Source organism: Gouania willdenowi, chromosome 1 (genome assembly GCF_900634775.1).
Source record: "Gouania willdenowi chromosome 1, fGouWil2.1, whole genome shotgun sequence".
NCBI lineage: Eukaryota > Metazoa > Chordata > Actinopteri > Blenniiformes > Gobiesocidae > Gouania > Gouania willdenowi.
The window spans coordinates 2,647,099-2,668,699 of record NC_041044.1 but is presented as its reverse complement, the minus strand read 5'-3'; the positions used below and the strand labels follow the sequence as shown (position 1 = coordinate 2,668,699).

Here is a 21,601-nt window from a genome sequence, read left to right as displayed (position 1 = left end):
TCAGACCAATCACACAATCACGGACAAACTGTGCAGAGAAACAAATGAGGAATAATTCTTTAAAAATATGAAGAAATAAAATCTATAATTCAGACCAAAAACAGCAACAATGTTGCTGCAGAAAAAAGCAAGAAGAAAATAATACAGGCAGATAATTGACGAGTGTTAATGCTTATATTAGTGAGATTATATACTGTAATATTAATTGATGGGAGAATAAACAGACAATCTGATCACTTTCACTTTTTCTTTTCCCTTGTCTGTCGCTCTGATGCTGTGTTCATACAGATCAGCCTACGTGTCTGTTTCCCAAATGTTTCCACATTCCTGTACCTCTTCAGACATTTAACCTGAAGCCATGTGCCCCCTACTGCTGCACTCTTAAAAACATCATAATATAATGCAGTAGTTTTTAACCTTGGGGTCATGCATTGAAACGGGGTCCCCTGAAATGTCTAATAATTTATTATAGTAAGAAAAAATACTGATTCAAAATGTATTTTTAAAAATGTTATTATTATTATTATTATTATTATTATTATTATTATTATTATTATTATTATTATTATTATTATTATTATTATTATTATTATTATTATTATTATTGTTATTGTTATTATTATTCAAATAATAACACCACACACAAAACAATTGCAACTAAGTATTCTATACTTTCACTTCCTCAAATATAGTTAGAATAAAATATATATGTATAAAAATATCTGTCCCTAATCCTGGTAATAACCAACATTATCAAAAGCTAATTCTAGAAAAAAAGAAAAAAAAGTCTATGGAGATGCGCCAAATATTTATGATATTAAAATGAGGTCACAACCCAAAAAAAGATTGGGAAAAACTGATGTAATGTCATATACAGTGTAGCCTACAGGAAAATGTGTCTCTTCATTGAGGAACAATATAATAATAATAATAATAATAATAATAATAATAATAATAATAATAATAATAATAATAATAACCTGTAAGGAATGTAAATCGGTAAAGTAATGTAGCTCTCGTCATATTTGCGCTTTTTACATTTTTTTTTATTCACCCCTATTTATATTTTACATTACTTTACAGGACTGAGGCTATGTACGTCACCAGTACCACAGAATACATGAATGAATGAGTGAATTTATTTATCAGTCTGAAAGCGATGCACACAGGTTTTTATGGGGTGCCAAGTGTAAAAATGTAGTATAAAAGTTTTAGCAAACACATTTTCATTATTTATCTCACTTTTCTCATATTTAGCACATTTTCCTACATTTAACACAAGATTTAACCACATATATAGAGGTAAAAACAAAAGCATTCAATCTAAATATTTAAATCTAAATCTAAATGGTATATGTTATACCTAAATGTTAAATCTAAATATTTAATCTAAATCTAAATTTTAAATCTAAATCTAAATGTTATATGTTATATCTAAACGTTAAATCTAAGTCTAAACATTTAATCTAAATCTAAATGTTATATATTATATCTAAATGCTAAATCTTATATCTAAATGTTAAATCGAAATCGAAATATTAAATCGAAATCGAAATGCTTAAATCGAAATGTTAATATATGTTAAATCGAAATGTTTAAATCTAAATCGAAATGTGATATATCATATCTAAATGCTTAATCTCATATCTAAATGTTAAATGTTAAATCTAAATGCTAAATCTAAATGTTAAATGTTAAATTTAAATCTAAATGTTTTGCACATATGCTAATTGAACTTGCCCTTTGTAACCTCAACCAATACACAAGCAGAGACACATACAGCCGCTCCCAACCACCTCTTCACCGATGCCTGCCTGGGTGATATGTATGGATGGTTCTCTCCCGGCGGTGGAGATTGAGAACGCGGTCATGGCAGGTGTACAGGTGTCAAGCTGACCAGGTTAGGTTTTCAGCATCAGTTACCATGGTGATATAACCCGGTGGTAAGTTAACCAGCGTCATAGTACAGGACACACTGAATAAATCCATGAAGTTTGAACAAAAAGCATCGATAGAAACAAACAACGTGTATGAAAACATTGGTAGTATTAGTAATGTCGCTTCACAGAAAAAGGAAATCCCCTAGGTGCTGAGTTTGATTCTCAGCTGAGGAAAAAGTGTGGAGTTTGCATGCTCTGTCAACTGTCAACTGCCAGTCTTCCTCAGCGGCCTCTGCTGATCGTTTTGACAGTAGGAATCATAGACTGTAAAAAGAATGGACAAGCTCAGGAAGTGAAGCTTTTATTTTTAGAGCTCCCCCTGCTGACTGGATGCAGTATAGGTCATAAGCCCCGCCTCCTCAATGTTAACGGATGGGATGTGGGTCAAACTGGAAAGTTAAAATACTCGTCACATTATTATTTTCCAAACCTAAACTCTGCTGTGATCATTAGTTATTATCACCCTACGTTGTGTTCAAGTGCTCATTTTTCTGTGAACTTTGTTTTAAAATAAGTTATTTGAGGTCGAAAAACGGGATTTTACGTCATATATGACGATGATTGACAGTTGCGGGTCTTGTGTAGTTCTCTTTGTGAATAGCAGTTATATCGTGAAGGAAAGCCGAGACGCCATTTAACTAGATATTAGAGTGTAAATAAAAGTTAGTTTAGTACTAACCTCTATGATCTGAACAAGTCGTTGGTAGAATTTCCAGTGGGAAAGATACGTATGTTTGTTGCGTAGCTGGGCTGTGTAAGTCATCAGGGCAGTACGCTAAATGGGCGGGGCGTGTTAACAAGGCTCCTCCCTCCGGACCCTACTGCGCAGACTCTGGCTCCAAATGACGTCAAATTTACAAGATGGAAGCGCCCCTAATCGCCATATTTTGGCTTCAAGAACGTTGAGTTGGAACAGCTACAGTACACGCCCACTGGTCAGAACACGTCAGGAGATCAAAGTAAACTTCCTGAAAAAGAAAAGTGTGAATAAATGAAACCTTAACATATTATAGGATAAATCTGAGGTGCTGATGCAGTTGTTGAGTTGTGCGTTACTTCCTAAAGGCTTCAAACGTAAAACACCTCCGACTCTAAAGCCACAGCTGTGCTAAAAACCTCCCACCATGTCCTTATTTCTCCTCCGTCTGCAGCTCACACTCAATCTCTGCTTTAATATGAACACAACCTGCCTGATTATACGCTGAGTCATCACCTTGGAATGGGACGTCCTGCATGATGCCCGCGGTTAAACTAGCCCGAACTGAACAATAGCCAGGATGTATTAATCCATCTTCTTGGAATAAGTTCTAGGTAATACTGTTGATAAATAATAAAATAATAAAATCCAACAGAATACTGTATAAAAGTAACTGTAATGTTTAATTGATTAAATAGAGCTTTGATCGAGCATGCATAAGGAATTTGGATTAAACTCAGTTTAGTGGTTTGAAACTAAACGAGTAAAAAATCAATAAGATTAATTTAAAATCAGTTAAACTTTGGTCAAATCTAACTGTTGTTATGGACTGGAATATAAAATTCAACATCAAAGGTAATTTTATAATAAGAAACAGACATGTTACCCCTAACAAGCCCACGTCTCTTTGATGATTTAATTCAGCAGTGTTTTTTACTTCTTTTTAAGTCTCTTAAAATATGAAACTTTAATTAGAGATGATGAAAGAAAGTCTTTTTTCTCATTGAATGTGAAGGACAGACTCTGGAGGAAACGATGACCACATTTTAATTCAAACTTAGAGTCTGGAAAGGAGATTTGTCTCTTGTTTCATAAAACACGGTTGGTTCCAGTGATGTTTTATCCCAGCAAAGCTCAACACTTACAGGCTCTGAGCAGCACAGTGTTAGTTCTCCACATGCTCTGAGTAGGAGCAACATGCTCCATCACAGCTTCACACCAAACGTTTCAATAGAACCACTAACTGTTCCCATAGAGCAGGCCTGTCACAATAACAAATACACATCTCAAAGCTTTTTATCATTCATGTGTCCTATAGTTGCACTTCCACCTTTAATAGTATTTAGATTATGTAAAGCACAGACAATATCCAAACAATAAGTGACACATTTCAGTCCCTGCAGGATCTTTAATTTCCTTGATTTTGTGACTAATTTGTATTTAATTTGGGGAATTTTTAAGGAAATTTTGGGGAATTTTTAAGGAAATTTTGAGGAATAACTTGAGGAGAATTGTAGGATTTTTGCAAAAATTGAGTGTACAAAAATTTGAAGTTCAAAATGATGGCCATCATGTGATATAATCATAAGAAAACTGTAAAAAGATGTGCAGTTTAATCAAAAATGTGTATTTGGAGGTACTGAGATATCTACAACTGAATTAATCTCATTTTGTAAATAAGTGAAATAAACAGTATTTATTAAGTGCAGTGGTTCCCATTCTTTTTTTAGATCGTGACCCCATTTTCAAATCAAGAATTTCTGGCAACCCCAAAGACATTTTTTTTTTTTCTAGAATTAATTTTGGATCATGTTTGAGCTCAGATATTTATTCATTTTATTATTATTATTATTATTATTATTATTATGATTATTATTATTATTATTATTATTATTATTATTATTATTATTATTATTATTTATTTTATTTATTTTTTTTACTGCATTTTAGTTTAACTAGATTCACGCAGTGAAAGTATAGAAATACAGTTGTTTAACAGTGTTCTGTTTTAATTTTAAAAAGAATAATAATTGAAAAATTTCAAAAATCTGTTTAAATGTTTTTTGTTTTTTTTTATTTTATTTCCGGCGACCCCACATGGGGTCCCAACCCCAAGGTTAAAAAACACCGATTTAGTGGCTCCTGAATAGATTTGTTTCTATAGTTTTATCATCTCACACCTGGGGTGAAACCAACTCTCTCTTTTTAAAGTACCCCCTGTCGTGCCATCGCGTACCCCCAGGGGTACACGTACCTCCATTGAGAAACACTGATTTACACAATGAGTCATGTTTTAGCTGTAATTTTTTACATTCTCCTGCGACCTGAATTGGGAGTTTGAGTTTGAGTTTGACATGTGTTCCATACACGGGTGTGTATGGCAAAGAATCTGTCGATACAATACGATGAACAATGTGATATATCCTCATATAAACAACTATGATACACACTGCAATATATCACAATGTCAATAATTACATATTTCATCTTTACATGAAATACTATTTATTTCCTTTTTTTAAACTTACGAGAACAAGTCAATGATAACTAACTGTAAATCAAGTAAAAATATCAAAAATAAGTGGTATATTTATCTGTCAAATTAACTTTTTGAAAGATTCTGATTCTAAATATAAAGTAACCATATACATTTAAGTGTCCACTATGTTTTATAAAAATAAAGTTCAATCAACTTCCAGTTAAAAGTCATTGAGGAGTCAGGTATTAACAGGGTCTGATGGTGCGTTCACTGACACCAGTGACCGGGCGTTTACGTGTTATGCATATGTTATCGACATGATAATCGTGCTGTGAAATATTGCGATATATCGCCAAATTGGTTTCTTTTTACACCCCTAGTGCACACTAAGAATAAAAGGAAACTTATTATATTATATCTAAAGATCTTGCATTGAGAATTGCAAAGAATTAACCAAATTATTAATTGTAAACCGAAACAACTCAACATTTCAGATATATTACACATGATATACTGTAAGTACGTAGTTTTTTACTGAAATATAACAAAACGCTCCCAAATTAAATAAAAATGCCTCCTCTTATATTTCTAAACACATGTATTTGTAACTTTTCTTTCCTTTTTTTCCACCCTGACCTTTTTTTTTTTTTAATTGACTTTTTAAATTCAAATTAATGTTCAAGCAATGACAAAGAAACAAAGCCACAGCTAAAAAATGTGCCATAAACTGGACTCAGCCACAGTTTGTTCTGGTTCTCGTGTCTAAACCAGGTCCACTTTATTCACTTCAGGATACTGTTTACATCTAACATGACTCATCATTATTTAGACTCAGCACGATTCACATCACTACATGGACACTTCATTATCACCGATACATTATAATTACATTTACAACTCCATGCTACAAAGAAAACACACACACACACACACACACACACACACACACACACACGCACACACACACACACACACACACACACACACACACACACACACACACACACACAGCCTTGGAGACAGATTGAGAAAAATGGTTTCAGATAATCCATCTGCTTCCCTGGACATGGAGAGAGAATCTATTCACAATCCAGCTGTGACTGACTTTGCAACAACATCTGGTCGGACATAACTTACACTAAAAAAAAAAAGAAAAAGAAAAATGCACACTGCGTGTTGTAAACATTAGCGTGTTTCTCACAGTCATTTTTAACATGGCTTAAAGGCTTTTATGCAAACATGCAAATCTGACAGAGAAAAATGATAAATCACAACAATATATTAGACTTTTTTAAAGTTTTGCCAAATTGTAAAAGGTTTATTTTTTAGTGACACATGAGGAAGATTTTAGGTTTTCGATTTTAGATTTGTTGGCCCCCTAAAAAACACAAAAAAGACCTTCATAAAGTCATAAACTGCTCCATTGTTTGATTATTGATCATTTGGTATAAAAAACTATTTGAAATCAGATACCGATGAGATTGCATATTCTTGGAAAAACGTTTTTTTTTTATCTAATTTTTTCTAGCAAATTTTTGTTTAGTTTTAGTCAAAATGTAGTCATCAGGACTATTTCAATTATACTCTATTTTTAGTCAACTACATTGACCTTAACATTTTAGTCGACTAAATCTGTTGCAGATATAGTCGACTATAATATACAGGATAAGATTGTCATGGTTATTTTAATAAAAAAAAAATCAAAAATCGTTGTTTATCTTTATTTAGTTTATTAAAAATAAAAAGAAAGAAAGAAAAAGATTCAATTAGTATTGATCAGCCTGATATTAAACAGATTAATGCGTACGACCACGATGAGCTCTGATTTTATTAGTCAACAAAAATATAAATATATATTTTTATATAGTTTTTGTTTAATGCATTTTTTAAAATTAGTTATTATTGTCACTTTAAAAAAAATAGTCTACAAAAAGTATGATGAAAACTTTTTGTTAACTATTTTTATTGGGGTTTTCTTACATTTTAGTTGAAAAAATAAAATAAAAAATCACCAAATTATGAATGATTATTTATTTATTTTTTTCCTGAGTGATTACGTACACTGACTTTTTGAAATAATACATTTGATCCCAGAATTACAGGCTGATGCAGTTCTTTGAAATCGGGGTTTTCGTTGTTTTTATTTTTATTAAAGAGCGACGGAAGGTCAAAGGTTTCAAACACTGGTTCGTGGACTTAATTAAATGTAAATGTAGGGGGGGAACATTTTCAAAGAGAAACATGAACATTATTTATGATGAGTTATGTTCTACCAGACGAAGCTTTGGTTCTCCGCTGTCCGCTGCGGTCCGGACCCCCGCAGGAGGACGGGAGCGGCCCTGACCCGGACCTGGCCCTGGACCCGCACGTGCATGAGCTCCATCTCAGTCCGTCAAAGGCCGGGCTGCACGCGCTCTGCGGGCAACAAAAGGAGCGAAGACCGTCCGCGCGCCTGCTCATGAGCGCGTGCTCGTGTGCGCGTAGTGAAAGTTATTGTTTGAGTTCCAGGGCCCAGACATGCTGAGGCCAGCCCGTCCGTCCTTTACTCTTTTTATCTCCCGTTGACAACGACGATGAGGAGCAGGATGAGGATGAAGAAGACGTCTTTGGAAGCTCCACCTGTGGACACATCATCATCATCATCATCATCATCATCATCATCATCATCATCATCATCATCATCATCATCACATTATAGAAACCCGTGCACGACACACACAAACACACACTCTCATAAAAGGCTACACAGGATCAATATAAATACCTAGAAAGTATTAATACATATATAAATAAATATCTACTCAATATATACATATACAGTAAGTATCAATATAAAACATAAATAATATCTACACATAAGGATAAATATATACATAAATATTTAAGGGATAAATATAAACATAATATCTCAGGAATATAATTGTACATAAATATCTACACAAAATAAATAAATACAGAAATGTGTCCTTGGGTTGCTTGAAAAGCGCTTTTAAACAAAATGTATCATTATTATTTTTTATTATTAGTAATATCTATCCAGGATAAATACATAAATACATAAATTTTTAGGATAAATAAATCTAACCCAGGCGGCAGCGCTAGTTAACCGTTCACTGAAAAAAACCAACTGTCCAGTAATTCAATAACAAATACTGTATATAATGTTTCTAATACGTTACTAATGGCAGGATTAAGAGCCTTGGTGTGTAAATTAATCTGTAAATTTAATTCAACAATTTTATTCGTTGTTGTTTTGTTTTTTTTGTTTATTATTATTAAGTTGACGTTTCTCACTTGACGTAAAAACGGACACACGGTAATACTTCAAACGGGAATGAACTGGTGGAACATTTTAAGAATGACAATTTTTTCTGATCATGTTCGTATTTATCTAATTTTAAAAAATGTCCATTGCATTTTATTTGGTTTTTAAAAATCATTATTAATTTCATTTTCAATGTACTGTATTTACTCGTTATTACATTAAATAATAATTTGCATACTTCTTAACTCGTTTTAGATTTTCTTATAATGTATTATAAATATGATTTTTACAAAAACGTGTACATGGTAGTAATAATTATTGTATTTGTATAATTAACTCAAGTTTCAAGTGGATGCGTTATTGACAACGGCCGTTACAAGCGAAATATATTGGATGAGTTTAAGCATTGTGTTATTTTTGTGATTCTCATTTTCTACCCATGGACAAAGTATAATAATAATAATAATAATAATAATAATAATAATAATAATAATAATAATAATAATAATAATAATAATAATAATAATAATAATATAACCTTTTGTTTTAGAAGTATCCTATATTGAAATGATCTGAAATAAAATGTCAAAATTATTCTGAAGTGACAAAAGTCATGAATCGAGTCGTGTCAGATGAACATTACTAAGATAACGATTCTGAAAAATATTTTAACGTTTTATTTACAATTTTACACATTTTAGCATTGATTTAAAAACTCTGCTTTCTACATTTTTTCCATTTTAAACGGGTTTAAATGTGACAGTCTTTGGCTTCCTCCTGATGCATGTTGTGACTGTGTGTGTGTGTGTGTGTGTGTGTGTGTGTGTGTGTGTGTGTGTGTGTGTGTGTGTGTGTGTGTGTGTGTGTGTGTGTGTGTGAACAGAAGTCACAGAGCATGTTTAATGTCACCGACACTGTCCATGTTCTCTGTGACTTTGTTCCCTGATTAAAATCCCAGTTTGTGTAAAAGTGGGTCACTGGTTTAACAAATGGATCTGCTCGTACACACACACACACACACACACACACACACACACACACACACACACACACACACACACACACACACACACACACACACACACACACACACACACACACACACTTTAGCTACACTTTGAGACGATAGATGAACAGATAATCCTGCACCTGACCCCTGAGTCCACGTTCACGTCCCTCCATCATTCAGCAACATTAAGAGCTTATCCCAGCTTTCCCAGTGCCCTCCCAGTGCATTCCCAGTCCTCTTCCAGTGCATTCCCAGTCCTCTTCCAGTGCTTTCCCAGAGCTCTCCCAGAGCTCTCCCAGCTCCACATTCCAGCTACGGTTTGATTAAAGAATCCACTTTACAATCAGCTCTGTGGAGTCCATGAGCAGGACGAGCCATTTGAAAATGTGAGTGAGAAAACGCGTTCTGGCTTCAATTACACACACCACACTTCCTACAGAGAACATGCAGACAGGAAATAATTATTCTCTACTATCCTGCATGCTCTCTCTGCATTGCAGACGTCTACAGTTGCTTTTTCCCCAACACTGACACATTGCTAGGCTTTAAAAAAAACATCTCATTCTCTCAATATGACCAAAAACACCGCCTTTAACTTTGTGTTTACATCATCCAAGCACAAAGAAGTCCTCTCCTGTTGGAAAAGTCCAAACAGCCCAAAGCCATGTTTAAAACCACAGAAGAATAGTTAGAACTTCATCTGCAGCCTGAGAACCAAAGATTCTAATAGAAAGTGGAACTAAATGTTAGATGTAAGAAAAAGTCCCAAAGGAAAGGTTTACATCTATAGACACATAGGTATAGATCTATAGAGCTAGAGGAGCTGGGTCCGGCCCCTCCAGCATGGCTCCAAACTGTCTGAGAATGGAGAGCAATTTACTAAGGCCCTTCTTACTCATACTCCATCACTTTTTATACACACTCACTCTGTGTGTGTGAGTGTGTGTGTGTGTGTGTGTGTGTGTGTGTGTGTGTGTGTGTGTGTGTGTAGATTCTTTTAAAGCTGCTGATGTTGGCTCAAAATGAACAATCACATTAAACATTAATAATAATAATAATAATAATAATAATAATAATGCTATTACCACCCTACATAGGAAATTGTAACAGCGTGCAAAATATCAAATATTATTGTACAAAAAATAAATAAATAAATATATATATATATGTGTGTGTGTGTGTGTGTGTGTGTGTGGGTGTGTGAATTTCTCCACTGTGGGATAAAATAAAGTATAATCCAATGTAATGTAATATAACTATATGTAAGAAACACACACACGATTCCTCAATAAGTATATTTATGTAAATTCCAAGGAAAATAAGGTACACTTTAAAAAAGAGTCACCTCTATGTATTATTATTATTATTATTATTATTATTATTATTATTACTATTATTATTATTATTATTATTATTATTATTATTATTATTACTATTATTATTATTATTTATGATTTGAAAACTTTTTGTATAATTTTATTGTTTTTCTTGTTCAACTTTGCATGGTGATAAATAAAGAAATGTGTAGTTCAAACAGTTCGTAAGAAGATGTTATATGTAAATAAAATCATATATAATTTTGCATGACCTATAATTAAAAAAATCTATCAATTTTCTGACCCTCTTGTTTCGGTTTTTTCAGGGTCACGGGGCTCTGCTGGTTCCTACAGTTAAAATTGAAATATAGTAAAAAAAATGAAATAAAAATTGTAAGTCAGTGTTTATGAATTTATTAATTAATTATAAATGTATTGATTATTCTTTGTAACATAATGTAACCATTGAATAATAATAATGATCAACCTTTCATGGAGTGTGTGCACTTTGGATCGTTTGTTGTCGCTGTTTAAAATCACTGATCGTGTTGTACTTTAATCACCATAAAGACAATATTAGCTGCAGTATACTTGTTTATATTGTATATATGTTTATATCCATCCTTTATATTTATTATTATTACTATTATTATAATGTTTTTGTTCACCATCACAGAGACACATTGTTTTAAACTCTACTGGCCAATAAAACTTTAGTGTTTCTGATTTATCAGCGCGTACTGGACAGATCGATCACTGATCACTAATCACTAATCACTAATCACTGATCAATGATCACTAATCACTGATCACTGATCACTGATCCAGACTGGGACTCTGGTTCTGGATCTTTCTTACCGACTCTCTCTTCCTGCGCTCGTCGCGCGCCTCGCTCTTCTTCAGCTCGGCCTTGAACGCGTGCGTGTCCCCGTGCTGTCCGTCCTTGTCCAGGATGTCCATCAGGTAGGAGATGTAGCTCGTGGCGAGCCGCAGGGTTTTGATCTTGGACAGTTTGGTGTCCGCGGGCACGTTGGGGATGCACTCCCGGAGCTCCGCGAAGGCCGAGTTGATGCTCTGCGTCCTCCGCCGCTCCTTCCGGTTGGCCGTCGGTCTGCGCTTCACCGTGCGCGGGTGATGATGATGATGGTGAGTCCCGTTAACCGAGAGCCCCCCCGGGCCCGGGACCAAGCCGCCCGGGCCGTAGTGGTGGTGGTGGTGGTGGTGGGGTGGATGATGGTGGGGGTCCAGGCCGCCCGCAGCCCCTCCGCCCCCGTTCCCGCCCCCGTTCCCGTGGTACTCGGGGCTGTAGGGGGGCGCGAGGCTGTATTCGGACGGGGACATGTCCGCGTGGCTGATGAGCCAGCTGGTGAAGTACGGGGGGGCCCCGGTCACCGTGTCCTCGTGACACCGACCCGCCGCGGCGGCGTGCAGGGAATAGTGGTGGTGCGGGTCGTGATGGTGCATGACTGGGTGGTGACTGTGAGGGAAGCCCGACACCAGACTCATAGTGGCTCACACGCGCTCGGGCTCGGACGCACACAGACACACGCACACACGCGCACGCAACGGAGTTCACCGGCGGCACGGGGCGCTGCACGGTGTCCTCGGTAATCCTCCACCGTCCCTCCTGCAGGACATGGTTGGAGTGCTGGTCCTGGTCCTGGTCCTGGTGCTGGTCCTGGTGCTGGTCCTGGTCCTGGTCCTTGTCCTGGTTCTCCTTCAGCTCTGAACACAATCCCTCCTCCCAGCCTCTGTCATCCCAGTCCGACTCAGAGAACCAGTACGGGTAGATACTGGGTCACTACTGCCTCAGTATCCAGACTATGGGGAGGGAAGGGACGGGTGGGTTGGGGGTGGGGGTGGGGGGGTCTAGGGTTAGCCTGAAACAGGAGGAGAAGAGGAAGACGTCACAGCCTCCGTCAGCCAATGGGATCTCTGCGGCGCCATCAGGCCTCTGTTTACTGCCCTTTAATCTCAACGCTCCTCCTGCACACGCACACACAGCACGCACACAGACGCACACACGCAAGCATGCACGTGCACATGCGCGCGTGCACGGAGGCTGCAGCTTATCCAAGGTCAAAGTACTGAGCCCAGTCTGCATCTTTTAGACATTAAAAAACACTCCAGTTTGAAAGGCCAATTCTAACGTTTGCTATTGGTCTATATAGTACGGGGGTGGGGGGGGGGGGGGGGGGGGGTGGGGGGGGGGGGGGCCTCAAATTCCTCAGTGGAAAATTACATTCAGTGTTGTAACATTGGCTTCCAAAGAGTTTCCTAAAAACGTCACTGTGATGGTTACAATTAGATCTGAGGTGAAATAATGTAGGTAATAGTCCTATACGCTGTTTAGTTAATGTTACAATAAAATAACACGTGATAATAATTACAAACCTAAAGAAGTGGATTAGGGTTGAAATGTCAAGATTAAAGTTGACATTTTGAGAATAAAGTCATAAAAACAAGATTAAGGTTGACTAACTAACTAACTAACTAACTAACTAACTAACTAACTAACTAACTATCTGACTGACTGACTGAATCTGTGTATCATTCGTTTTTCATTATGTAACAAAAAAATCACTCATTATTTGATATTTGTTTCCAAAACCAAAATGAAAAAACGGAAAAAGCCTTGTTTTTCAAATTCAAGATCTTTTGCTTCGGTACAGAAAACGAAAAACGGAAAACGAACAGCTTTATTCGTTTTCACCATCACCGATTAACCAAAGTACGTGACCCAGAAGTGTACTCTCATCCGACGCTAACGGCTATGCTAACGGCAGTTCGGCATGACAAGATCACTGCTTCCAACTGTGCATCAGAAACGTGTCCTTTTCTCTTTAGCTGGTGTTGGACACAGAACCTCCTCATGGACATTTAGGAGGATTTAGAGACTCTTAAGTGTTGCAGAGATAAAGATATCTCTGAATGTGTAACGCTTCACTTCCAGGTCACGTACTTTGGCAAATCGTAATGGAGAAAATGAATAAAGGTGTTAGTTTACCGTTTTTCGTTTTCTGTACCGAAGCAAAAGAGTTTGAATTTGAAAAACAAAGCGTTTTCTGTTTTTTCATTTTGGTTTTGGAAACAAATATCAAATAATGAGTGATTTTTTTGTTTTTCATGTTTTTGTTACATAATGAAAAACTAATGAATGAATGATACACGGATTGACTGACTGACCAACCAACCAACCCAACAGTGGTGATCCTGACTCCCTCACAGTAAGGATTAAAGCTGGTCCTCTGACCAGTGTTTGGTCTAATCAATCTGTCACCCTAGGCTAGTTGTTAGGTCATGACCTGGTGCATTATGCTCTGCTCTGCACAGACGACTCCATTAGCTTCATATCACAGAACACTAGATTATGACATTCTTTGCCTTTGGCCACAAAGCCCAATCTGTCAGTGAGAGCAAGTGGAGAAAAACGGTCATCGTTTGACTTCAAGTGAGGACTCCTGTTGGGTTTTTACCTCTAAATGTGATACATATTTCAGATAAAGTTGTTTTGTTTTCTTAACATGTACTGATTATAATCTTTTCCTTTTTTCATTTTTCACTAACTAAGCTTCAGAGAGTTTAAGCAGGTCGATCACATTGAGCAGAAAAGTTTTCCTGAAAAATAATATTAATTTTAGTTAATTGGATTTAGATGTTTAAATATAGGACAGGTCCATAGATATTGGGACATTAACACAATTCTCACCTTTTTGGCTCTAAACAGCACCACAATGGATTTGAAATGAAACAAACAAGATGTGCTTTAACTACAGACTTTCAGCTTTAATTTGAGGATATTTACATCCAAATCCGGTGAACAATGTAGGAATTACAGCAGTTTGTACATGTGCCTCCTGCTTCTTAAAGGTCTAAAAGTAATGGGACAGTTGGCTGCTCAGCTGTTTCATGCCCAGGTGTGTTTTATTCTCTCATTATTCAATTGATAAGACGCAGAGAAAATGTCTAGAGTTAATTTCAAGTGTGCTATTTGCATTTGGAATCTGTTGCTGTCACCTGTCAACATGGAATCCAAAGAGCTGTCACTATCAGTGAAGTGAGCCATCATTAGGCTGAAAAATCCAAACAAACCCATTGGAGAGATAGCAACAACATTAGGTGTGGCCAACTGTTTGGAACATTCTGAAAAAGAACGAACGCACCGGTGAGCTCAGCAACACCAAAAGACCCAGAAGACCACGGACAACAACTGTGGTGGATGACAGTTGGCCAGACGAAGAACACTGGAGGTATGTATGTGTGTCAAAGTCAACAATCAAGAGAAAACTTCACCAGAGGGTCTACAGAGGGTTCACCACAAGATGTAAACCATTGGTGAACCTCAGAAACAGGAAGGCCAGATTAGAGTTTGCCAAACAACATCTAAAAAACCTTTACAGTTCTGGAACAACATTCTATGGACAGATGAGACAAAGATCAACTTGTACCAGAGTGATGGGAAGAGAAGAGTATGGAGAAGGAAAGGAACTGCTCATGATCCAATACATACCACCTCATCAGTGAAGCATGGAGGTGGTAGTGTCATGGCGTGGGCATGTATGGCTGCCAATGGAATGGATCCTTTGTGTTTATTGATGATGTGACTGCTGACAAATGCAGCAGGATGAATTGTGACGTGTTTCGGTCAATATTATCTGCTCATATTCAGCCAAATGCTTCAGAACTCATTGGACGGCTCTTCCCAGCGCAGATGGACAATGACCCCAAACATACTGCCAAAGCCACCAAATATTTTTTTAAGGCAAAGAAGTGGAGTATTATGCAATAGCCAAGTCATTCACCTGGTCTGAATCCGATAAAGTATGCATTTCACTCTTTGAAGACAAAACTGAAAGGAAAACGCCCCAAGAACAAGCAGGCACTGAAGACGGTTGCGGTAGAGGCCTGGCAGAGCATCAGCAGGGATGAAACCCAGCATCTGGTGATGTCTATTCCTTCCAGACTTCAACCTGTTATTGACTGCAATGGATTTACAACCAAGAATAAAAAAGTGGAAGTTTGATTTATGATTGTAAATTTGTCTCATTACTTTTGGTGCCTAAAAAGTAGGAGGCACAAATACAAACTGTAGTAATTCCTACACTGTTGACCTGATTTGAATGTAAATATCCTCAAATTAAAGCTGAAAGTCCGTAGTTAAAGCACATCCTGTTTGTTTCATTTTATATCCATGGTGGTGCTGTTTGGAACCAAAAAGATGAGTATTATATTGATGTCCCAATATTTATGGACCTGACTGTAGAAATGACTAGAGGCCATTCAGGAGTACTTTATTGGTTTTATTGTTATATTGACAGAATGGGTCTTATTGTCAGTGTTGGGAAAGTTAACTTTCTACACAAAAGTTCAAAGATAAGTTCACAAATTTCAAATGAACTGCTTCAATTTTTGAACTAAATTCTCAGTTCCAAAAATGAAATAATTCATACCTTTTTCCCCAATATGTTGCTGCTTGAATGGACTTTGAGAAATTGAGAAACAATTTCCTAAATGTGCAATAATTTTCTAAACCTGGAAACAGTTGTCAACAAATTCCCATTTCTGTCCACACTAAAAAATGTACCTGAAGAACGCAATACTGAAAACATACCAGGAAGGTTAAAGACAAAGTCTAGAAGATGTGACTTCATCAAAAATATTATTTGATCATACAGATTGTGGAGAAAATACTGCCTGGTGTTTTCCCGTTACATATGTAGGCCTGTTTACGGCGTGTTTTAGCCGTGTTTTTAACTGGAAGCTTTTTGGAAACACGCTGTTCGCGCTAACTTTCATTAGGCAGAAAAACTGTATGTTCAGTACATGTCGGGCCAAAATATAAACGAGTTCATGAACGATCGTTCACTAAAGCAGGGTTTCTCAATCTTGTCGTCAGGACCCCATTTGTGGTTGTGAAACACATGGGAGGGGGTCACCAGATGTCTTCAAGAAACTAAGAATATTTTTTTAATGATTTAAGGCCCATAAAAAAAATATTATAATTCTGCAACTACACAAAACCTTACATATTTTACCTTATTTTCATCACTTTTTCTTGCCATATTTTTGCACCTTTTAATGTATTTTTGCTACATTACTCCCATTTCTGACACTTCTCCATCACATTTCAATGCTTATTCTGCACATTTTTTCAAGACATTTTCAGCACATATAAACCTTTTCCACCACTTTTCCACCTAATGTCACATATGTTATTATTTAACGTCTTTTCACCATATTTCATGCTTATTTTTTTGCCAATTTAACCATGTTCACCATTTGTCATGCCCATTATTAGGGGGCCAAGCCTGTGGGGCCAGGAGCAGCGGTGCTGGGAAACTTTATTGTCATTGTTCTGATTTTTATTATAGTTATTCCTATTTTTAGGCTACACGGGGGCACTGCAAATATGGGAAATTTATATCTCTTAAAGCTACGGTAGGCAATTTTCTCTAGATACACCTTTTAAGTTTTTGGTTGAAATTGTCTTTGTGTCCTGACAGAAATTAAGATTTTATGTGCTCTGAAAAAGGAACAAAGAAAATCCTTCATCTGTAGCAGCTGTAGACCTGTAATAACTTCAACCAATGGAAGTAATGAACTGTTTTTTTAACCAATCACGTCTCCCTGTCTCCCTGCTTGTTCTCGATCCCTCGAGAACTGAATAAATGAGACATTTATTCAGCAATAAATGCCTCATTTATTGCTGAATGAGACATGAGACAACAACATTTCTACACAATACAAGCGATGAGCTGAGCTCCTCTTCTGCAGCAGCTGTGAGCATGCATGTGAGTGAGACGGAGCACAGAGGGGTGGGGTGAGGGAGGGAAGGGCGGAGCCGTTTGGGAAGCTACATTCAAAATCATGCTCGCTTTTGAAACTCACTCTACATTTAAATGGCAAAAACCAATTTTTACCAAATTTGATGGGTATGACCTTGGGTCGCTCCTGAGGCCATATCTCGAAGTGGGCGTTATTTTAAATCACATCTACAAAAACTTAATATCCACCTGTTCACTGTTAATGACACATTTGTTTGTGTCGTGACGCTCGCCCCAAGCCCGTCATCCTTTGTGACGTACTTCCATGGGCTCCGCAAAACCTGTGGGCCAGGTCGCATAAGAAGGCTTGGTCCCCTTTCATAACTGCTTGGAAAAGCCATCACGTTTGTTTTGACAATCAGACACATTTCCACTAGCTGACGTAATAATCTGATGGCCGCAAAGGTTAGTGACGTCTGCTGTGGTGACAAAACTATACATTTCTGAAAATGGACTAAAAGCACATTTGTAACACTTTCCGCTGATTTAATCTCATAAATCACAAAGTTTAAATGTAAATCAAATGAAAAGAAGCTACCAGGCTACGAGGAACTAAAGTAAAACTAAAACAACGTCACATTGAGAATGTTTGATCACACTCACCTTCTACTCACTAATATTAATTATGTTGAATAAAACATCATGTGGATAAAAATGTCTCTGATCCTTTTTTCTAAAACCACAGAGTCTGTTTTATGTCACTTATAATCTGATAATACGTCTTACATATAGTATATGGGTTTTAGATTATTTATTTAAAGTTGTTCAAGGCGTATTATTGCATTGGTAACTTACATGATCTTCGTTACTTGTAGGTCATCATGAGTTTCCTTGAGAGCTCTGGTGTGCGTGTTCCTTTAAATGTTGTCACCGCAAGGAATTGTGGGTCAGCATTATCTCGTCTCCTTCAGTAAAGGATGCATCAGTGTTTCCTAGGCTAAAGGGTTAGCATTGAGCTTTTTTTCCTGAGCTTAAAGAGAACTCGGACCCTCTTCATCATGGCCACCACCTAAACATTTCCGGGGGTGAAGGAACAGTGGATAGGAAAGGAGATAGGAAAGGAGATAGGAAAGGAGATAGGAAAGGAGATAGGAGGGAATATTCACACGCAGCCAGAGAAAGAGTCACTTTCTGAGCAATGTCGTTTTTACAGAAGTGCTGACACTGCAAATATACTCTGACAACAAACCATTAACACAGTTCTCTGGAACTGTAAATAAGGATCAATTGATTTGGGAAGTTATTGATTGATTAGTTCTAACTCTGTCTTTCTCTCTCTTGGCAAGCTGCAGATGTATGCTAGCCTACAGTGCTAAATGTATACATACTTCCTACGGGCACTGCACTAGTAATTAAAAAAAGACCATCAATTACTAGACATTTCAGGCAACCCCAATTAAACTCCAGGCGACCCCACATGGGGTCCCGACCCGAATGTTGAAAAAGACTGATCTAAAGAGTGTTTAGTCAGCGTTGGTGACAATCTATTTCTGATGGAAGAGAAAACATCAAAACTTAACACAGCATTTAAATTTACAATACACAGGATTCTACATCTAACCTATAAACATCTAGTATGAGTTTGTGAAAAGATGAAACCTCAGAAAGAAAAATGCAGTGGATTTTATTTAATTGATCATATTTTCTTTTTTTTTTTTTTTTTTTACAAATAATGTAAATGTTCTCTATTAAAAGCTGGATTGTAATGTTTGTGGAGGTCAAATAAAAACGTGTATTTGTCCAACATGTGCAGGTTTTGAGCTCGTTTCTCTGGGGGTGTGGGACGCAGGCTTTAGGAGGCAGAAGGCAGCGAGGTTAAAGAATGCTTGGAGGACAGTGTTTGATTTATATTTGTTTAAGTGTTAAATGGGGGCTGCAGTGCTTCTATTTGTGTGTGTGTGTGTGTGTGTGTGTGAGTGTGTGAGTGTGTAAAAAAGGCCCGTCAGCCTGCTTTGTGTAATCCATCTATGTAAATGGGAGCTGTTGAAGTAATTTAGATCGGTTTGTGTCTCCTGATAATGATACATAATTAGTAGGTCTGTAGGTCAGTCAGTCAGACTCCTGATTCCTCCCACACACACACACACACACACACACACCCGCATACACACACACACGCATGCACACACGCACGCACATACGCACGCACACACGCACAGGACTGCTACTCTGTCAGGTTTATTTATATATAGATGGAATGGCTGAGATCAGAGAACAGGGCGCAAGGGGGAAAGGAGTGTGTGTGTGTGTGTGTGTGTGTGTTGTGTGCATGATGACGTGCAGGTACATTCCAGAGCAGCAGAAGTTTCTTTCCAGTAGTTCTGTTGCTGCTATTACTATTGCTATTACTATTGCTACTGCTATTGCTATTACTATTGCTATTGCTATTGCTATTACTATTGCTATTGCTATTGCTATTGCTAATACCATTGCTATTGCTATTGCTATTGCTATTGCTATTGCTATTGCTACTGCTATTGCTACTGCTATTGCTATTAATATTGCTATTGCTATTGCTAATACCATTGCTATTGCTATTTCTACTGCTATTGCTATTACTATTGCTATTGCTATTGCTAATTCCATTGCTATTACTATTGCTATTGCTATTGCTATTGCTAATACCATTGTTATTGCTATTGCTATTGCTAATGCCATTGCTATTACTATTACTATTGCTATTGCTAATACCATTGCTATTGCTAATATACCATTGCTATTGCTATTGCTATTGCTATTGCTATTGCTGCTCCTAAACAATTCCAGCCCTACATAATGCAGCTCCATTCATCATGTGATTAGCTCATATGCAGCAAACACAGCGTTCAGAGTAGCTTTTTATTCCCAGTCACTTCCTGAATCCACTCATTCATTCATTAAAAATGTAACCTTCATTGAAAAAGTTAAAACTTGTGATTATTATTGTTCAAAACTCATAAAAACACGTAAGATGTCCAATACTCACAGTGCACTCTACACCCCTCTACGAAGTGTGCACTTGTTAGAAGTGCACAAAGGCTTCGAGTGTGCATGTTACAAGTGTGCAAAAATTGCAGATTTGGGACGATGCGAATTACGTCATCGACTTGCGCCGCTGCGTCATATCTGCGACATTCTGCCCAGGTTTCAGCTCCACCACTCTACAAGAACATCTCTCTGAACATGATTACATTTAGTTTTATGACTAGAATTATTTTTTAAAAATTTTTATAGAGTTTCTACAGGAAGCAGCAAGTCAGATTTAAGGTTTTAATGCCACAAATAACGATACATTTGCATCAAGCAAAGGAATGACGAAAATTTCAATATTCAAAAAAAACTTTTACACAACAGGAAACTTGGGAGCAAAAAAAAAAGTCAAAAACTGCATCTTAAATGTCATAAAAAGATACAGTCCATGCACTCATCATATAAAACTGAAGGTCATTTCGTCAGGCCCTGTGGGGAAAGAAAGAAGTAGTTGATATGAGTCGATCCACACACGTTAAAAAAAACAGTATATTGATAATTTATTTGAAGTAGCTGTATAATTTTAATTTTAAATGTAAAGTGGGTAACTAACTGTTATCTGGTAAGTTTTATGTTTTTATAGTTTAGTTTTTATACATCCTAAGTTTATTGTACAAGTGTGAAGTTTAAATTGGATGTTATATGAATGATTGCACAAAAAAGGTTATGAACTTGTTTGCATAGAAAATACCAGTTCATTAATCACTGTAATGTTTCATCAGATGTTTTTGCTTCTTTCCCAGTAACATAACAAACCTTGATTGTATTTACACATGTACAGCATAAGAAAAGTTAAAATAATTCAATACTTAAAAGCACATTTTTCCGGCACAAACAAAACCCACGTGATATCAGTGACGTTGGTGCAAAACCTCTATACCACAAAAAATTATGGGTAATTTGCCTCGCCAAAGTCTGCTTGGGCGCATGCTTCGGCGAAGTGTGGATCAGGGGTGCATAGGGGGCGGGGCAAAAGACCACTCTGGAGAATTGGGACACCCTACGCACTCGCACCCTCATCGGGAACGCGCAAATGAGAGGCGCAATGTGCAAGTGCGAGTG

General features: G+C 37.0%; 1 protein-coding gene across 1 annotated transcript; it reads right to left on the bottom strand.

The window, feature by feature from the left end:
* Window positions 1–6,342: 6,342 nt before the first annotated feature.
* hand2 (heart and neural crest derivatives expressed 2) lies at window positions 6,343–12,498 on the bottom strand. The gene is made up of 2 exons (XM_028453298.1): window positions 11,565–12,498; window positions 6,343–7,735 (listed from the first exon to the last, which is right to left on the bottom strand). The coding sequence occupies exons 1-2, from the start codon at window positions 12,210–12,212 to the stop codon at window positions 7,607–7,609; spliced, it is 777 nt and encodes a 258-aa protein (XP_028309099.1). The 5' UTR covers window positions 12,213–12,498; the 3' UTR covers window positions 6,343–7,606.
* Between the last annotated feature and the right edge of the window lie 9,103 nt (window positions 12,499–21,601).